The 17071-nt window shown below is 29.8% G+C and overlaps 1 protein-coding gene across 9 annotated transcripts in view; it reads left to right on the top strand.

Annotated features, from left to right (window-relative positions):
* The window catches only part of LOC139495520 (regulator of G-protein signaling 17-like), a 46902-nt gene extending 35251 nt beyond the window's left edge, over positions 1–11651 (top strand). For 5 of the 9 annotated variants that reach the window (XM_071283780.1, XM_071283802.1, XM_071283784.1 and 2 more), the window contains 4 exons: positions 3844–3918; positions 5248–5309; positions 8490–8656; positions 9704–11651. In XM_071283780.1, the coding sequence (XP_071139881.1) occupies positions 3844–3918; positions 5248–5309; positions 8490–8656; positions 9704–9880 (481 nt within the window). In that variant the 3' untranslated portion in view covers positions 9881–11651. The remainder of the gene's footprint in view (positions 1–3843; positions 3919–5247; positions 5310–8489; positions 8657–9703) is intronic. The other 4 variants (XM_071283791.1, XM_071283810.1, XM_071283823.1 and 1 more) reach the window with 1 other exon arrangement.
* The last annotated feature ends 5420 nt before the right edge of the window (positions 11652–17071 follow it).

Below are 17071 nucleotides of genomic sequence, written 5' to 3'. Positions count from 1 at the left end.
AAGACATGATACCCGCCTTTAGAAATTACCACACTTCCTGTAATACAACCAATAACAACCTTAGCCTTGTTTAGAATTTACACAAATTAAGACACTCTTTATTGCGTAAGAAATCAGTGTATAAGAATCATGAAGGTGAACATGCTGATTATTGATTTATCTTTTGTTTTGAAATTACCACAAAGAACTAACATCTTGTAGGAGTTCAATTGCGTCTACTTTGAAAATATTTATTTGTTATTCTCACGCCTTGTATTGGTCAAGGCTATAATCAAACGAAGCATGGTAATCATGCTTATACAAAATTTTACTATTATCGAGAATGGACGTAAAAGATTCGAGGTTAGTTTAATTATTTTATTTATTAATGGTTAATGAAAAGAGACATTGGCAACATAATTGGAAGAATTAATTGCACCAATTCATGTAAACATTGGAATACTGTCATAGATAACAATACAATTTATCGAACTTGCTGCATTTGGAGGGATATCTGTAGGCGACAATACACAAACGATGCAAACAATAGGTCACATGACACGTGTACATACGGACAAAAAGGGAAATATCATTATAAACACACAATTCTAAACCTTCGTCATCGATAACTGTATATTAAAGATGGAGGTGATAATAGATGGGTGCTCCAGAAGGGAGAATGATGATAATAATAAACTTAGTACTAATTAATTAAAGCCGATAATTGGTCAACTTGTTTAGTTTTAGAATAAGTTACTTGTAAATATAGGTTGATAGATGAGGATTTCGATTTGAAAAGTGCTTCATAGTAAAGTATTCATTAGAATTATTGTTCGATGTTCACTTTTTGTTGCATTTTCAAGTCTTTTTTGTGTAAGTTATAACTGATGACGTTGTACGACAGCAAAGAATCAAACTTTTTATTTGTAAACTATATGTTTGATAAAACTAGCTACAGCACTTTAATTTGGAATACTTATACATGTTTGACAATTGATATTTTGGAACATGATGTAAAAAATGAAAAAGTTGTTCTGTTAAAATTTCTATAGTGACTGTCTGTGTCCTTTGCGGTTGTATTGTGCTGAATGATCAGTACGAATACTCGTTTACGTGCCTAGACATAATAAAAACATGTTGTCAAATGTGTGCCTTAATGTAGGAGGAGTAATTTCTTAGTGATTGACTGTTATAGATCACCGTCATTGAGTATTTTATTATATTTCTGAACTAATGTCATTAACAGTGGGATTGAAAACGAGCTGTTCTATTCCTCCTGCTTCCGACAGAAACTATATGGATCAGCATAAATAATCTGTTACGTGTCTAGAGATTGCAAAATATATGTGTAGTTCGTGGAATAAACATTGTATAGTTTGAAGAATTTGTAGAATTTCCAAATTCTAGCATATTCTTACTTCTCAACAAAAACTTCTGTTGTCCAATGCTTTTATCACTTAAAGTTTAAGCAATTTCTACTGTTAAGTTAAGTTATATAATATAGATGATATCTGGAATGTTAGAATATCATGGATATACTAGTCAAATGCCTAAATAGATGCGTAAACGTATACTGTTGTGTACCAATAACTGTTTCCGAAGTTTTGACATTTACCAAAGTCCTGCTGTAAATGTGTGTTTATAAAATTAAAGGTCATTCATGGTATGGATCACATTAGTTTAACGGGGGAATTGTTTATGCATATTCCACAGAAGGTTCAACTTAAGACTTGCATGTATGATCACAATGTGTGGATTTATAGCATGGTTTGAAGCTGATCCAATATATCATTGTTATTGATATATAGGACATGTTGATGAAAACAGTCGATATATTCATAGGTGTACATTATTCTTTGCTTTAGTTTTCACTGTTGGTTTTTAATTTCTATGTAATGATATCTTGAATAGTGTTGTGGAATGAAACCGTAAAACCTATTCTAATTTTTTTTGCCACAAAACAATTTTGTTAAAGTGGATTTGATTAAGATAAACTCAATGTTTTACAGTGGTCAACACGAATTGATTGATCTTTACGATGCTTGTTGTTTCGCCTTTACAACATTTCCAGTGAATTGGTTGCAAGCAGTTCATCATTGTCTAGCTGGGTTTAAGTAATGGTTTGATTTTGTCGAGGGTTTGCATTCAATACTAGACAGTTTGCATAGCTGATGTCTACTATGCCAACAACTCTGATTTTCTCTCATTTGTAATGATTTTGACTCGCTTATTTCCCCCTTAATATACTAGTATATGTCCCTTAATATATTTTACTATGCGATTTAGAATAACTCTGCTATACTACCTTCGCATGATACTTAATACCAAAGTATTTATCATTGATTTAGAAAAAATATTGTTAAAATCTGGCTCCCACTCCAAAACATATGTTAAGAGTCTTTAGCAAGGATTGTTTGCACAATAAAATATTATTTCTTTCAATTGGTTATATGAACCTTATCCATTCTGGCGTAATTGATCACCAACATATATTACCAGTTAGAAATTCAACATTATAGTGAGGCGATCGATTCCGCCATTCATTCTCTAAACACTTCCGGTAAATTAATCAATACTTCGTGATTAGGTTAGACAAAACTCTCTTCTGAGGTTTCGATTTTTTTCACAAATTGATGACAAGATATATGTTTTATGCTTACATAATAGGGCTGTGTTAGGGAAAATTAGTTGTTGGTTAGAAATTTATGATTGCTGTCAATCTGACGTCATTCCTTGTAAAATCCAGTCCGTAGAAACTCAAACAATGGAAATTATTAGTTTAAATTAGTTTATCATGTGGTTAAAAGAAATTGAACCGTGTATTTAAGTGCTGAACGATTTGTGTGTATTTTACTAAAAGGATAAGTCTTGCATTGATTGAGGCTGATAAAGCTCACTTAATTCAAAACGGTTACAGATAATCGGTATCATTATATCATGGTATGAAAAAATGGCGACGACCAAAAATGAAATACTACGAAAAACAAATTTATACAGAGAAAGTGAGAGAAAACATTCAGTACTTAAGCCACCTCAATATAGTTATATTATTTTAAGGTGTAATACCACCATTGATTTTCCCCTATTAGTCTTTGTTAGATTTGCACTTTTCGAGAAAAAAATGTGCAGAAATTATCTTTGATTTAATCAACTGAAGAAATACTTGGAATGAGTTAAGATTTATCTTGTCCAGTAATTTAGATTTTTTTTTTACATAACATTTAATTGCATATACGAAAATAACCATCACTGGAAGTTAACTTATCAAGTTTTCACCTCCTTTTTTTTTTAACTGTGTACAAGCTTTAGTAACCATGTAATCTCTATAAAATGGTGCTTTGAAACACCCAAGATATTTGTTTATGACCCAGAAATGTTTTACTGCAATGAAGTGTAGGATTAATTACCTACAACTGTGAAATTCAAGGGAATATTTTTTCTACATATATTCGTATGCAACCGAATGTGACGTACTATGATTTGGTGGTATTACACCTTATAAGAATTAGTAAAACAGATTAGAATGTTAGATACATTTATATATCTGAAAAATATTATTCGTTGGGGCTTGACTTATACTGATATAATTCTACAGTATAAGTTGTCCCAACTCTCGAATGTATTGCTTTATGGGTATTTCTATTTATCTATATATTCCTCATTTTGAAAGCAGTAGTTTAGCTCGTTGTTTTCTTATGTTAGTTTTATTTAAACATAGTAATATAAACTCTACAGCTTATATGTTAGAAAAGTACAGAGACATGCATTTACCTTTTTTATTTTTTGTTAATATAATAATAAATTGTATTTGCTTAATATGCTAGTCAAATGATTGGTACTATACCGCTGTTTTTATTTTTACAGTTTGGCAGTGAAGTCTGGTAATGGTACACAAGGTGGACCAAACAGTAGAATTCCTTTACCAGAGAGAGATGACCCGTGAGTAACTCATAATTTTTCGGTATTGATGATGAATTTGGTTCTTGGATGTCATAACTTGAATGAAATATCGCTGTGGTGTACATACTCTTTGTCTACAAACACTGACTTGGTAAAGGCTTTTAATATGATGAGAATGAGATCAGTTTCGCGTACTTACATGTCTTTTTTTTTTAAAGGTGTACCATTTGAGCAAATATGATACTTAAAAAGTTATATTATGTGTATCATGGATATCTGTTATTCTTTTAGAACACTCTTAGTTATATTGGTCCCTCTTTTTGTTCTTCGCATGTTGCTTAGATTACACGCGAAGGTTAACAATGGGAATCGCTTCCCATACAGTAAAAATGTAACTTGGCTATACTGACTTGTTCAATATAATGATTTTTAGGAAGCATATCAACAGACACAATTATATATGCTTCTGATTTCCATACATCGCAAAATGCCTTCTTCGGATATTTAGGAAAATGCAATCGACAGTCTACACACTTAACATCAACTTGCAGTAAGGAAAAGGGTGTTTCAAATGATGACTTAAGCTCTTTGAAATGTCAATATGTTTATCTCTGTGTTCGTTTTATGTAACAGAACTGTTTAGAAATAGCAGTATTTGACAACCCTGTTGGTAAACGAAAAGGGAACAATTAACAGTCATCGTTACGTGTATTCTTCTAATCTACTTTTATGTAGTGTTTTCTGAACATCGACTGATGATTCTCTTTTTACACCATTCCCTATTTTGTCAACCACAATTTACGAACTACACCGTTCACAATTTACCAGTATATTATACACAAAGAGCATGCCCCTTTCCCATTTTAAGTTCTACGCACAATCATATATTGCATTAATACGTGCAATCATACATTTTTGAAGGTTATGAAAATGAATAAATTACAAAGATGTAAACCCTTTAATAGATATTTTACAACCACACGAGACACCATTTCCCAATCGCTTGAAACATATACCCCAATCGCACGATACACTGTTCTCCATTAGACTCCATTTTCTATTGTATAATTTATGTTTCATCGGAAGGTTACACCATAAAAGTACTTTAACAAAAATGGTTTCTTCAAGATACAATAAAGTGAATTAAAAAAAAAAAAAAGTACAGAAACGGTTTGTTGAAGGTAACATTTAACCTGCAAACAGTTAACAATATTTTACACTAGGGTTAGTCTTGAGAGATATTCAAAAATCTTCTCTCTCGCTCTTATCTTTTTGCTTTTAAATTTTAACATGCTTTTATTGTCAATCAGTTATAAAAACAACGCTATATTACGTTTTGATTATATTAATGACTACTTTATATTTCAGGCCTACACACGAAGAAATAGAAAGTTGGGGAGAATCTTTCGATAAATTAATGCAAAGTAAAGGTATTTTCAAATATCTGCACCTAGGATCTCACATTTTGTAGTTACTAAATGATTTCATTCAAGATGTTTAGTTTTGAAAATGGTTATTGTTTTATGTTACAAACTCGTTATACTTTGGTTTGCATTCTTATATTATGTATCTAGAAGAAAAAAATGCAATTAACATGCTTTAAAAACAAATGATAAGCAACCAAAGCGATTTTTCTGTATTTATATACATAAAAAAACATAAATGTTAAGTATTTGAAAAACAAGGATGTACAAGAACCGAAACATTCAAAGAGCTAATTGACCAAAAAGAATGCAGCCTAATTCATCTTAGGTCAAATTTGCCTGAGGTGCGAAACAATTTAATGTTTTTTTTTAGAGTAAATCATGCTCATATTTCTAGAGAAAGTACAAAAATAGGTTGAATAGAGTGAATACAAACATTGAAAATAAATCGATAGTCAATACAGACATTGAAAATAAGTCGATAGTCAATACAGACATTGAAAATAAGTCGATAGTCAATATAGACATTGACAATAAGTCGATAATCAATACAGACATTGAAAATAAGTCGATAGTCAATACAGACATTGAAAATAAGTCGAGTCAATACAGACATTGAAAATAAGTCGAAAGTCAATACAGACATTAAAAATAAGTCGATAGTCAATACAGACATTGAAAATAAGTCGATAGTCAATACAGACATTGAAAATAAGTCGAGTCAATACAGACATTAAAAATAAGTCGATAGTCAATACAGACATTGAAAATAAGTACAACCTTTGAAAATAAGTCGATAATCAATACAACCTTTGAAAATAAGTCGATAATCAATATAGACATTGAAAATAAGTCGATAATCAATACAGATATTGAAAATAAGTCGAAAGTCAATACAGACATTGAAAATAAGTCGATAGTCAATACAGACATTGAAAATAAGTACAACCTTTGAAAATAAGTCGATAATCAATACAACCTTTGAAAATAAGTCGATAATCAATACAACCAATAAAAATAAGTCGATAGCCATAACAACATTTCAAAAATAAGTCGATAGTCAATACAAACAAAGCAAGAGTAACATACAATAAATATCCTTCCCCTAATTAGACTGTATGTTGTTTAACCGTAGAATATTATAATTTAATTTGCACTTTGCACATTGACACTTAGAATAAATAGTGTAACTATAGATATCAATGTTTGAATACTTTAAATTTCTTATTTTATTATGTTTGATTTAATATATGAACAATATTTGGTTACCAAGGGAAAAAAATAATAGATTTGTGTACATGAAGGAAACATTTTAAACATGAATCCAGCTTTTTTAGAGATATTCCTTCGGTATAGATATGAAATGTCTATGTAGCTTACCTGTCTTTAAAGTTATTGCTAAATAATGCCATCACTTAGCGTCTATGGCGGTTCAATGGTTGAATAAATTTCGCGTATCAAACTCTAAGCAAACTTTGCAGGATGGATGTTAGAAGCGTCTTTTTAGATATTTTTTTTACTGCTACAGGAAAGAATTGTTCTCTAATTTGCTAAATAAGATAAAATCTTTTACACTATTAAATGAACTGATTTGATTCGGTATGGTGATGATTTGAACAAAGCCGCCACATCTTATTTATGATTAAGCAAATTAGAAAATATGTTTTTACGTCTTATGTGGCACAAAGTTGAAATTATATACAATGGGTAATGGCTTTTTCATCTTATTTTTGCGACAAGATGCACAATTTTAATCATGTCCTTGAAGCCTATAGTTAACAGCATAAATTCACCTTGATTTTTGTAACACGTTATTGCGCTATAATAAAAAGTAAAATCACAAAAGTACTGAACTCCGAGGAAAATTAAAAACGGAAAGTTTTTAATAAAATGGCAAAATCAAATGATAAATCACATCAAACGAATGGATAACAACTGTCATATTTTCAATTCACTTTCATCTGCCAATCACCATTTTACAGTTCTAACTTCTAACAGGGATAAATTTCGATATAATGTATTTATACTCGATGTTGAAGACTCTAGTTTATGAAATAATATTATCCTTAAAATTACGGGGTCGTGATATTTATCTAAATATATGATTAAATGAAATTTCTATAAAGAAAAATCACAGAAATGCTAACCTTCGAGAAAAATCCAAGAAGGAAAGTCCCTATTCAAATGGTAAAATCAAAACCTCAAACACATTAAACGAATGGATAACAACTGTCATATTCCTAAGTTGGTACAGGCATTTTCAATGACAACTAAAATTGACACCTAGTTGTTGAAAATAATCTTCAACGATTATGAATCTCAAAATATCGCTAAGTTAGGTTGTAATTTATTTTTAAAATTTGAATAGACGCCACAGTGATTCTGATAGACTTTATTGACGTGGCCAGAATTACGCAGAAAAAAGTAGAATTGCTATTGCATAGGGCATATGTTTTTCTTTATCTTTCTGTGTTTTGTGATACACACACAAAATTACAGTGAAGTGAATAGTCTTGATATGATCTCATCCATATGATCCATTTGCTTCAAATTAGTTGTTTGCCAAAGGGAAGTAATTCAAATTCAATTTCAAAAACTGCCATACTATTTTTTCTCGACTCGATAGGAGGCTTATAAAAATAAGAAGATGTGGTATGATTGCAGTATAATCAGCTATAAATAACCCGAAACTGACGAATTTATAACAATTCAAACAAGAAAACCAATGGCCCCAGTTGGGAATAAAATAATGAACGAAAAACAAATATAATATACACCAACATCGACATCCACTGAATTACAGGCTCCTGATTAGGAACAGGTACATTCAGAATGTGTCTGGCTTTAACCAGTTTAAAGGCGTCAACAATCATGGTAGGGTATTTATTCATCACCACACACAAAAAAAGACCCAGATCTAAGAGTACTTGCAGTAAATGACAGCTTATTCAGAGCCAATAACAACTAATAAAAAATCATGCCTCTAAGACTAAAATATCAATCAGTACACATCAAACATCCGATGGATTTAGTGTAAAGACGCCATTAACAGTCGGAGAAACCCATGACCGTGATTTGCTGAACTTAAATTATAAATACACTTTGAGCACACTCAATTATACATCAGTGCTCAAGAGCATTTTGATTGAATTTTGTTTTTAGTATGAAATAAATTTTCTAATGCAGGTGGACGAAGGACATTTAGAGAATTTTTAAAATCAGAATATAGTGAAGAAAATATATTATTCTGGTTAGCGTGTGAGGATCTAAAAAAAGAAGAAAACCCAGAGATTGTAGAAGAAAAGGCTAGATTAATATATGAAGATTATATATCTATACTTTCACCTAAAGAGGTAACAAACAACATCATTTTCAATTTAACGGTCTCATTGGTTAACTTTTTTTAAAATTCTATCAAACTATTGGCCTATTGTGCATCTGGGTATATATTGTTTTATTGTGTATAGACATGAGTTGTCGTTGCGAGGTCAAATTTGAAAACTATAGAAAACACATCACCAATGATTCATTATCCATCGTTAAATATAGTATCATTCAATGGCGAGCATGAAAAAGGAATTATCATTCGACTGAAAGAACTGTACAAAAACTCATTATAATTACCAGGTTTACAAGTATGTACGCTAGACCCGCGGTTCTTATACAAAACATTTAGCAGTGACGCTCTTTTTTGGTAAAAAAGGTAATACGGCCAAATGAAATACGAAATTCAACCGAAACGTTTTTTTAATTTTTTTTAAATATAGCTAAAAGGTTAAATCCCTAAATTACTGAACTCCGAGGAAAAGGCAATCGTAAAGTCCATAATCGCATGGAAAAATCAAATGACAAAACACATCAAACGAATGGACAACAACTGTCATATTCCTGACTTGGTACCGGTATTTTCCATTTAGAAAATGGTGGGTTTAATCTGGTTTTATAGCGCTAAACCACTGACTTGTACCACAGTCTCATCAAATTCCGTTATATTTACAACGATGCGTGAACAAAACAGACATAATAAATAAAATAGTCAAAATATATAATAAGATATTGTTCCACACTAAGGGTAGACAATCACTAGTTTTTCGAAATTATCAAAGTTTTGTAAACAGTATAAAAGTAAAATATTACTAACTTGGAACAGGCATTTCCTTATGAGGAAAATGGTGGATTTAACCTGGTTTTATAGCTATTTAAACCTCTCACTTGCATGGTAGTTGCAAACCATTCTTTAATATAGCAAACAATGTGTGAATTAACTATTTTATAATATCGGTTCTATCAATAATATTTAAGTCAAACGTGGAAATGTTGACTACATTTTGTGTGACCATATATGTTTGATTTGCATTGTTTTTAACTTTAATTTAATTTCTTTAATTCATTTGTTGCAGGTTAGCTTAGATTCCCGAGTACGAGAAGTTATAAATAGGAATATGGTTGACCCAACACCGCATACATTCGATGAAGCACAGCTACAAATATATACACTAATGCATCGAGATTCTTATCCACGATTTCTTAATTCTCAAATGTATAAAAAACTACTAGAAGAGTCACAATTATCTTGAACCTTAGAAAATTTAATAAATTTTAAATTCACTACAGGTCAAATCAAAGTTGTATCACATGATAAATTAGTGCTGTGTTGTAGGATATCTAATGAAAGATGTGAATTATTGGAATGGTGCCATCTAGATTGATGAATCCTTTGCTCATCTAATCAAAGTGCGGAATGATTTTGTTGATTTAAAAAATATATTCCGTCATCGAACAACTTGGATTGCCAACAAAGATTTTTACAAAATAATTTTGTTGGAAATTTTGTGATATGTTCGTTGTGACTGAGCCATGTGTGCGACGTTTAGTTTATATGTGTCTGAAAAGCCGTCTTAAGTACCACGAACTTGGCTTTAATAATACTCATATGACCCACAACTTTCGATTTCAATCTCTGTACAAAATACTTGTTATGTTTATAGTCTCAACCAATTAATGATAAATGTTCAATTGTTGTGCAATGTGTTTTCTTTCTCCGGATTTGTGCAATATTTTTATTTTACTGTATACCTTTTTTTAAGATAAGATTGTAGTTATCCTAAAACAGTTACACAATTTATAAAAAAAATATGTTTTATTCAATGTTTTAGCATAACTTGTCCAGAAAACATAGTCTTTCATAATTGATTTCTTTTTATGGTGCTTTTCTGACCTATTGGTATGTACACTATCCATATCACATTTATTGTCATCACGGGAAATCATAATCAAAGTAAAAATAAAATATTTATTAACTGATTTTTATCAATTGACTTTGATCTAAAGAAAACAAGAAATTATTGTTAAACATTATAATTTACAAATATTTAAAAGAGCTGTTAAATTTAAAGATTCATGTATTAGCTTAGAGTGAAATCAGGAAAGGTGAAAATGTGAGATAAAAATGTTTATCCTGTATAAATCATTTCAGCACCTCAAGATTTATAATGTTTTACATATGATTAATTAATGTTATATTCTGTTATTTAGGTAAAATTGCAGCATTATATTAAGTAAAATCTGGTTTTGTTTTCCAGTGCATATTTCTTTATTGTATGCAATAATAATAGTGTTTGCTGTAGGTCACTTAATATGTTACAGTTGCAAAGACAAAAATGATAATATTTCAAGTGAGGTATAACTGTATTATTTTTGAAATTTTTCAACAATACAGTATTCAAATGTAATATATATGTATACACAATCCACTTATTTCCTTTTCCACTCTTTATAATACACTCCCTCCCTTTTGGTTTCGTGAATAGATAATGTTTATATTTTATTTATTGACATTTTAAGTAAAACATGTAGTTCGAAGCAAAACCTGGGAATGTTTTAGTCCCAGGCAAAACTTAATGAATAAAAATATTAGTCATTTGCATTTTCAAATTGATATTTTTTTTGATTTCAATCATCTTCGAAAGTTCTCAATTATTCTGAAATATTTTTAGAAATGCATAGGTAAAACTATCATACAGATCTTATACAGTAATTGAATTTTCACATTCCAATAGGATAGATATAGCTCTATAACCACTATTTGAGGTTTACTATTTATGTATATGTATGTTACTGTACTTTCAAAAATACATCAAATGGACATTGCTTAAAAGTTATTTTCTTGTATGTTGATGTATTATTTTTATTTGTTTGAATTTGTGAATGTTTGATTTTGTTAGGATGAGTAATATTCGAATCTTAAGATGATTTTGAACTATTTTTGTAGGATACATTACCTTGGTAGCCAGTGTTGTATGTGCAAGTGATAGAACGATTTAATTACCATTAAACCTACCAAATAGTTGTCTTTGTGTGAGGTCTTTAAAAAACATTTGATATGACGCAAAGCATTCTGATATACTAGTACCAGTGTTCTTTAAATATACTTGTAGTGATTGTGAATAGATAACAAAAAAAACCTATAACGTTAAATTATATTATTTGAATTATTGGAGTTAACGAACAATGTTTACCCCACATCTCACTTTATTAATGTATAATTGTTTTTGTCTAATCTAACGTTTATAAACACAAATATCATAAACTTAGGCTAAATTTATCCCTTTATGTTACATATACACCCTAATTATGATATGTGGTGAAATAAAAAACCACTGAAGAGACAGCGATATGGCGATTTGACATTAAATAATGTTGTATAAGTATTGCCATAATCGTGTATACTAGAAATACTAATTAGGTAATATGGCATAATTTAGACTCGAGTGAAATATTGAAATTTTATTAAAATGGTGCATGCAGATGTAATATTTTAGCTCATTTTCCATACGATATTGATTCATACAAGGATGCAACAAAAATTGGTGTTTTAAACCTTATATTAATCAATATTTCTGGTATTCAACGTTACAAAAGCATTGTCTACTTAAGAAAATTTTTAAAGCACAGTTAATATCACATATTTTTATAATATATGTTTACTGAATTATACATTATTCATCTGACTTTCATTTATTTTTTACCAACAATTTATGTTTTATTTTGATACACATCAAGTATATAAGTCATATTTAAGATCAACTGTATACAGTCAATCTCAGAAAATATGAAAGAAAATATACCCTGTATTAATTCTCTGCTTTTGATATTAGCAAACAATTTGTGGATTTTCACCGAAAAGTGTCAGGTCAACAGATTTCAATAAAAGCAATAACTACGAAATTAGGCATACAGTATGTACTTATTAATGTGGTAAAGAAATATTACTTCGTTTAAATCTTATTGTTCGAAGGAAATTCGACAAATTACAATTCTTAAAAAAATGTAACTGACAAAAAATATTCATATCATTAAAAAAAAATATGTCATAAAATGTTTTACCATATCAGTAACGTTCTAGAACTTATTAAGTGAACTCTTCACTCATCTTAATGGCAATTTACCCTTTTTGTACATTATTTGTGTACATTGTTTGTGTAATGAATTGTTAGTTAAAGATTGAACGTATTGTCACTTTTTATCTTCACAAATATTAGTAATCTTTTATTTGTGGTTTATATAGATTTGAAAAATAGCATAATGATATTTTCTGTGAAAGAAGAAGCAACTTCAACTTATTGCGTGTAAGTCATGTTTGCAGATTTTAACATTAACATATTGCTAATGTTGGGTACAAAATAAACCTTCAAACTTATGTTGTTCCTGTCGGATACACACACACTAATTGAGGGTCGGAAATAGGGATCACATTGTCTTCCCTGACGACAGTTAATATAATAACTATTTAAATAGGGAAACGTCATAATGAATAAAATATCCCTAAAATATCATAGGTTCATTAATAAGAAAAACCATAATGTATCGTGTCATATTTAGCTGACGGTTTGTGTTTCCTTCAATCAACGCTATCTTACCAACAAACGGGTATTTCTATGTTTTGATAAGTCTCAGCGATATATTTATTAGTTCATGAACGTTTTTCATTTGAAAGATTTAGTGAAATAGACATAACTAGAAACTTATGTGAACTGTCCTCATTTCAGTAAGTTCAAGGTGGCTATTTATATACATTTATATCGATAAATTTAGTCTTTTCTATAAGTGTCACTTTGTCCGTGGGGACAACTTTTTTAAGTTATGTTGTTTAGATTTTATTCTATGTTATACCAAGACATTTTATATTTTATCTTTTTATCTGAAGTCTAGGTATGGAAAAGAATGAATATGTCTTGGCTCCATTTAATCACATTTAAAGGATAAAAGATAATTGCTGTTTAATAACAAACAGAAGAATATTAGCTACGTCTTTATGTTTTAATCTGTTTAAGATTTGATTGTACATTTTGGCCTTAACCTAAGCTTTGAAGATGCATAAAAGTATGTGTTGGATTATCTTGTGAAACAATTATCATGCATTTATACAATATGTGGAGTGGAGATATATTTATGTCCCATCCTTTGAAGTAATTGAGCAGGTGTGTGTATTCTGCAGCTACATTTTAACCTTGCTGTTTCATAAAATTTAGAAATAGTTTATAAATTGTCCTATTCGTTAATAGGTATACCAGATATGAGATGCAATTATGCTCCCATTCTAGAAATTTGATCGGTGTTGAATTCACCTTCTCCTTTCGTCCAAGAATTATTTCTCAGGTCTTATTGAACAGAATGACTAGTTTTGTTAGCAGCTTGACAGTGATAAGTTATGACTTTTGAGATATCAGTTATATACTTCCAATTTGCCAATACTTCTAATTGGAGGTTTACTTAGTACAACGCGAGAAACCATGTTGGTAAACACATTTTACAATTATTACATTTGCCAAGTGTCTAACCATTTAACATTCATTACTCTAACTGACAAGTGTCTGTTAGTATATAGAAAGGTATATACTATGAACATTAGAGCGAGGGGCTTGCCCCAAGCTCTTATTTTCATAGTATAAACCTTTCTATACACTATCCAATTAATCACATATTTACAACTTGAGTAATCCTGTAATTAGTCTATTGATTTGTTTTGGCTGACTAGGGTGTAGCGTATTTACGTAGTTTTGTAAATCTACTCACTATTATCATTGTAAGATATTGACTCCACAATGAAAGAATGGTAGTTGCTGGTGTAAGTATGTTTATTGATATAAAGCTGTGTTTTACTATACATGATAAATTTTAAAACATATAGATAGTTTGCAGTGGCAGATCCAAAAAGAGGGTGGTAAACGCTTTTATTTTGGGATGATCAATGCTTTGAACTAGAACATACAGTTGGACCCCTCCCCTTTTATTTTGGGTTGGAACCCCTTTTAAAAATGGATGGACCTGCCCATGGTATGTACCCATAGGAAGTCTAGTGGATAGTTTACATGCATGAAATATCTATCACTGGACATTAAGCAATCAATAATCAATTAATTCATGACGAAATAGATCAAATTGCTTTAATTTCCCTTCACAAGGTTTCATGGTTCACTTTTTTTTTTGGGTACAAAGTAATTACATGGAAGATAAATGATTTCAATTTTAGATGGCATTGTACTATAATCAAGTTATGAATAACTATATGTGTTACTTTTTATTTAACTGAAAGCAACTTTAATTGTCAAAATAATTTTAGATCCAAAGATTAAAAAGTGGGGTGTTTAAAATTTAATTTGAAAACTAATTACAAACTATTTAGTTTAATTTGGAACTCAACATTTGTTCAAAATAGCCAGTAGCAGTCTTTATTTCAATATCTTGATTACGATACAATGAAATCTTTCCCTTGTTGTCATTCATGCGTAGTTACTATGAAAGTTAGAAGGCAAATTCAAGCAATTTGATTGGACGAGAAGTTGTAAGTATGTGCTAAATGGATCTTCATTTTAATTGATTGTTTATTTTAAAACAACAATGCAAAAACTAAACACACATTCTCATGTACAATATTTATCAAGTATCATATATATACTTGTATAATTGTATTTTGTTCTGACCATTTATTCGCAAATTTGAATAAGCCAATCATTATTTGGCATTACTAGTGTGAAAGCAATAATATAAATATGTTTGTCTTCCAATGATCAATCATTATTGGAGCAATTACTACTTTAATTTCACTGGTTCTATTAGACATTTTTATCTGATCTAGCATAGGTACATATTAAGGTGCAATCCAATTCAATGTCTATTTAATTGTCCATCCTAAATTAATTAATCTTTAAACAATATAAGTCAACTCAATTGCACGGTGAAAGAAATATTACTACTGTATCATTTTACAAGTTGAAATATATTTTGGACAAACAGATAAATGTCTTTCCAATCATCTTTTGCAAAACATCTTTTTTGGTGGCAAATTGTAATTCCTTAAATGATTGAGGCAGAACTATTTCATGATGATTAGTTCTGCACAAAATTTATCTCAGTGTTCATTTATTTAACGTTAAGCATCATTGTTATATCATATCAAAACAATTACATAATCTGGACATAATTATTTTCAAAGTATATTTTTATGGAATATTCAGATTTGTCTCGACATCATTATAAATAAGTGTGTTGATCAAGTAGTCCTGTAACGTGTACCTATTACTTGTTATATAGAAAGTGTATCAACTTCATCAAAAGGTTCTTTTTAAATTTATTTAAATTTAAATCTCTTACCTATTCCCTTTAATATAAGTTCTATGTATCAATTAGTTGCAAAAGACTATGCACTGACATTAGTTTAATTATTTCATCTGTTGCATCCTGCCTAAAAACGGGCTTACAAAATGACGGTTTCAGTTGGATAATCATAAATACATCTTTACTTCTAACATTTTTGTCTCGGAATGTTTTTAAAAGTCAGATTTCGAAAGAAAATTTGCTTATATTAAATTTTAAAATTATCCTCAATAAGGAAAGATAAACAACAATGATATACTTCGTTCGAAGGGGAGTTGTAATGTGTAATGTTTTGATTGAAGTGGCATTTGTACTAAGTAAATGAAAGACCTTGAAGTTCTACGTTGTTGTCAGTCTAATGTTCGGCGTGTTTGTTTTCATTGTTCGGTTTGTAAAATTTCCAAACTCAATTGAGAATATCCGTTGGGATGGAAAATGCACATATCAATTATTCATAAGGCACAAAAGCTATCGATAGGCACACACTTGATATTGGATGATATATCTTGAATATTTTGAATGATTCATTCAGTCTTTTTCATACACATATTGTCAAGAAACTCCGGATGGCCAATTTCTATATACCTGAAGGTTATAAATCTAAAGGTGTATAAATATCATCAGGGACTAAAGATAGGTCGATTTGCTCATATAACATATTCCGCATTTAAGAAATTTGAAACAGACTAGTTTCCTCTTTGACCTTTGAAATTGTATACGTAAATGTTTTGATATATATAATATCTTCAGTCTTAATTCAACAATGAAACATATCTATTTTATATATAAACATAAATATTTCAAAAGTTTATTTGCAAGAGTATCATTTTACATATCTACCGTCCCATCAGAAACTAACTCATAAACGTTATAAATGAGAATCGTTTAAATTGGGCATCAGTGTAATTTGGTGACCAATTATATCACAAAAGTACTATTGCTTTTATCGCTCAAATATTTTTAAAAACTTGGCTCGAGTAATGAAGCTTTTAAACAAAAAATATATGTTGCTTATCTTATTCAGCCGTTGACGTTAGCTTTAATAAAATAAAGTTAATATTTTGAATAGAACCAAACATAAAAACGTATAAGATATGAAATCTCCGGAACAA

The sequence above is a fragment of the Mytilus edulis genome, chromosome 1, assembly GCF_963676685.1.
Source record: "Mytilus edulis chromosome 1, xbMytEdul2.2, whole genome shotgun sequence".
Classification (NCBI taxonomy): Eukaryota; Metazoa; Mollusca; class Bivalvia; order Mytilida; family Mytilidae; genus Mytilus; species Mytilus edulis.
Note: the sequence above shows the minus strand (reverse complement) of the source record. Positions and strands in the feature narration are given on the sequence as shown.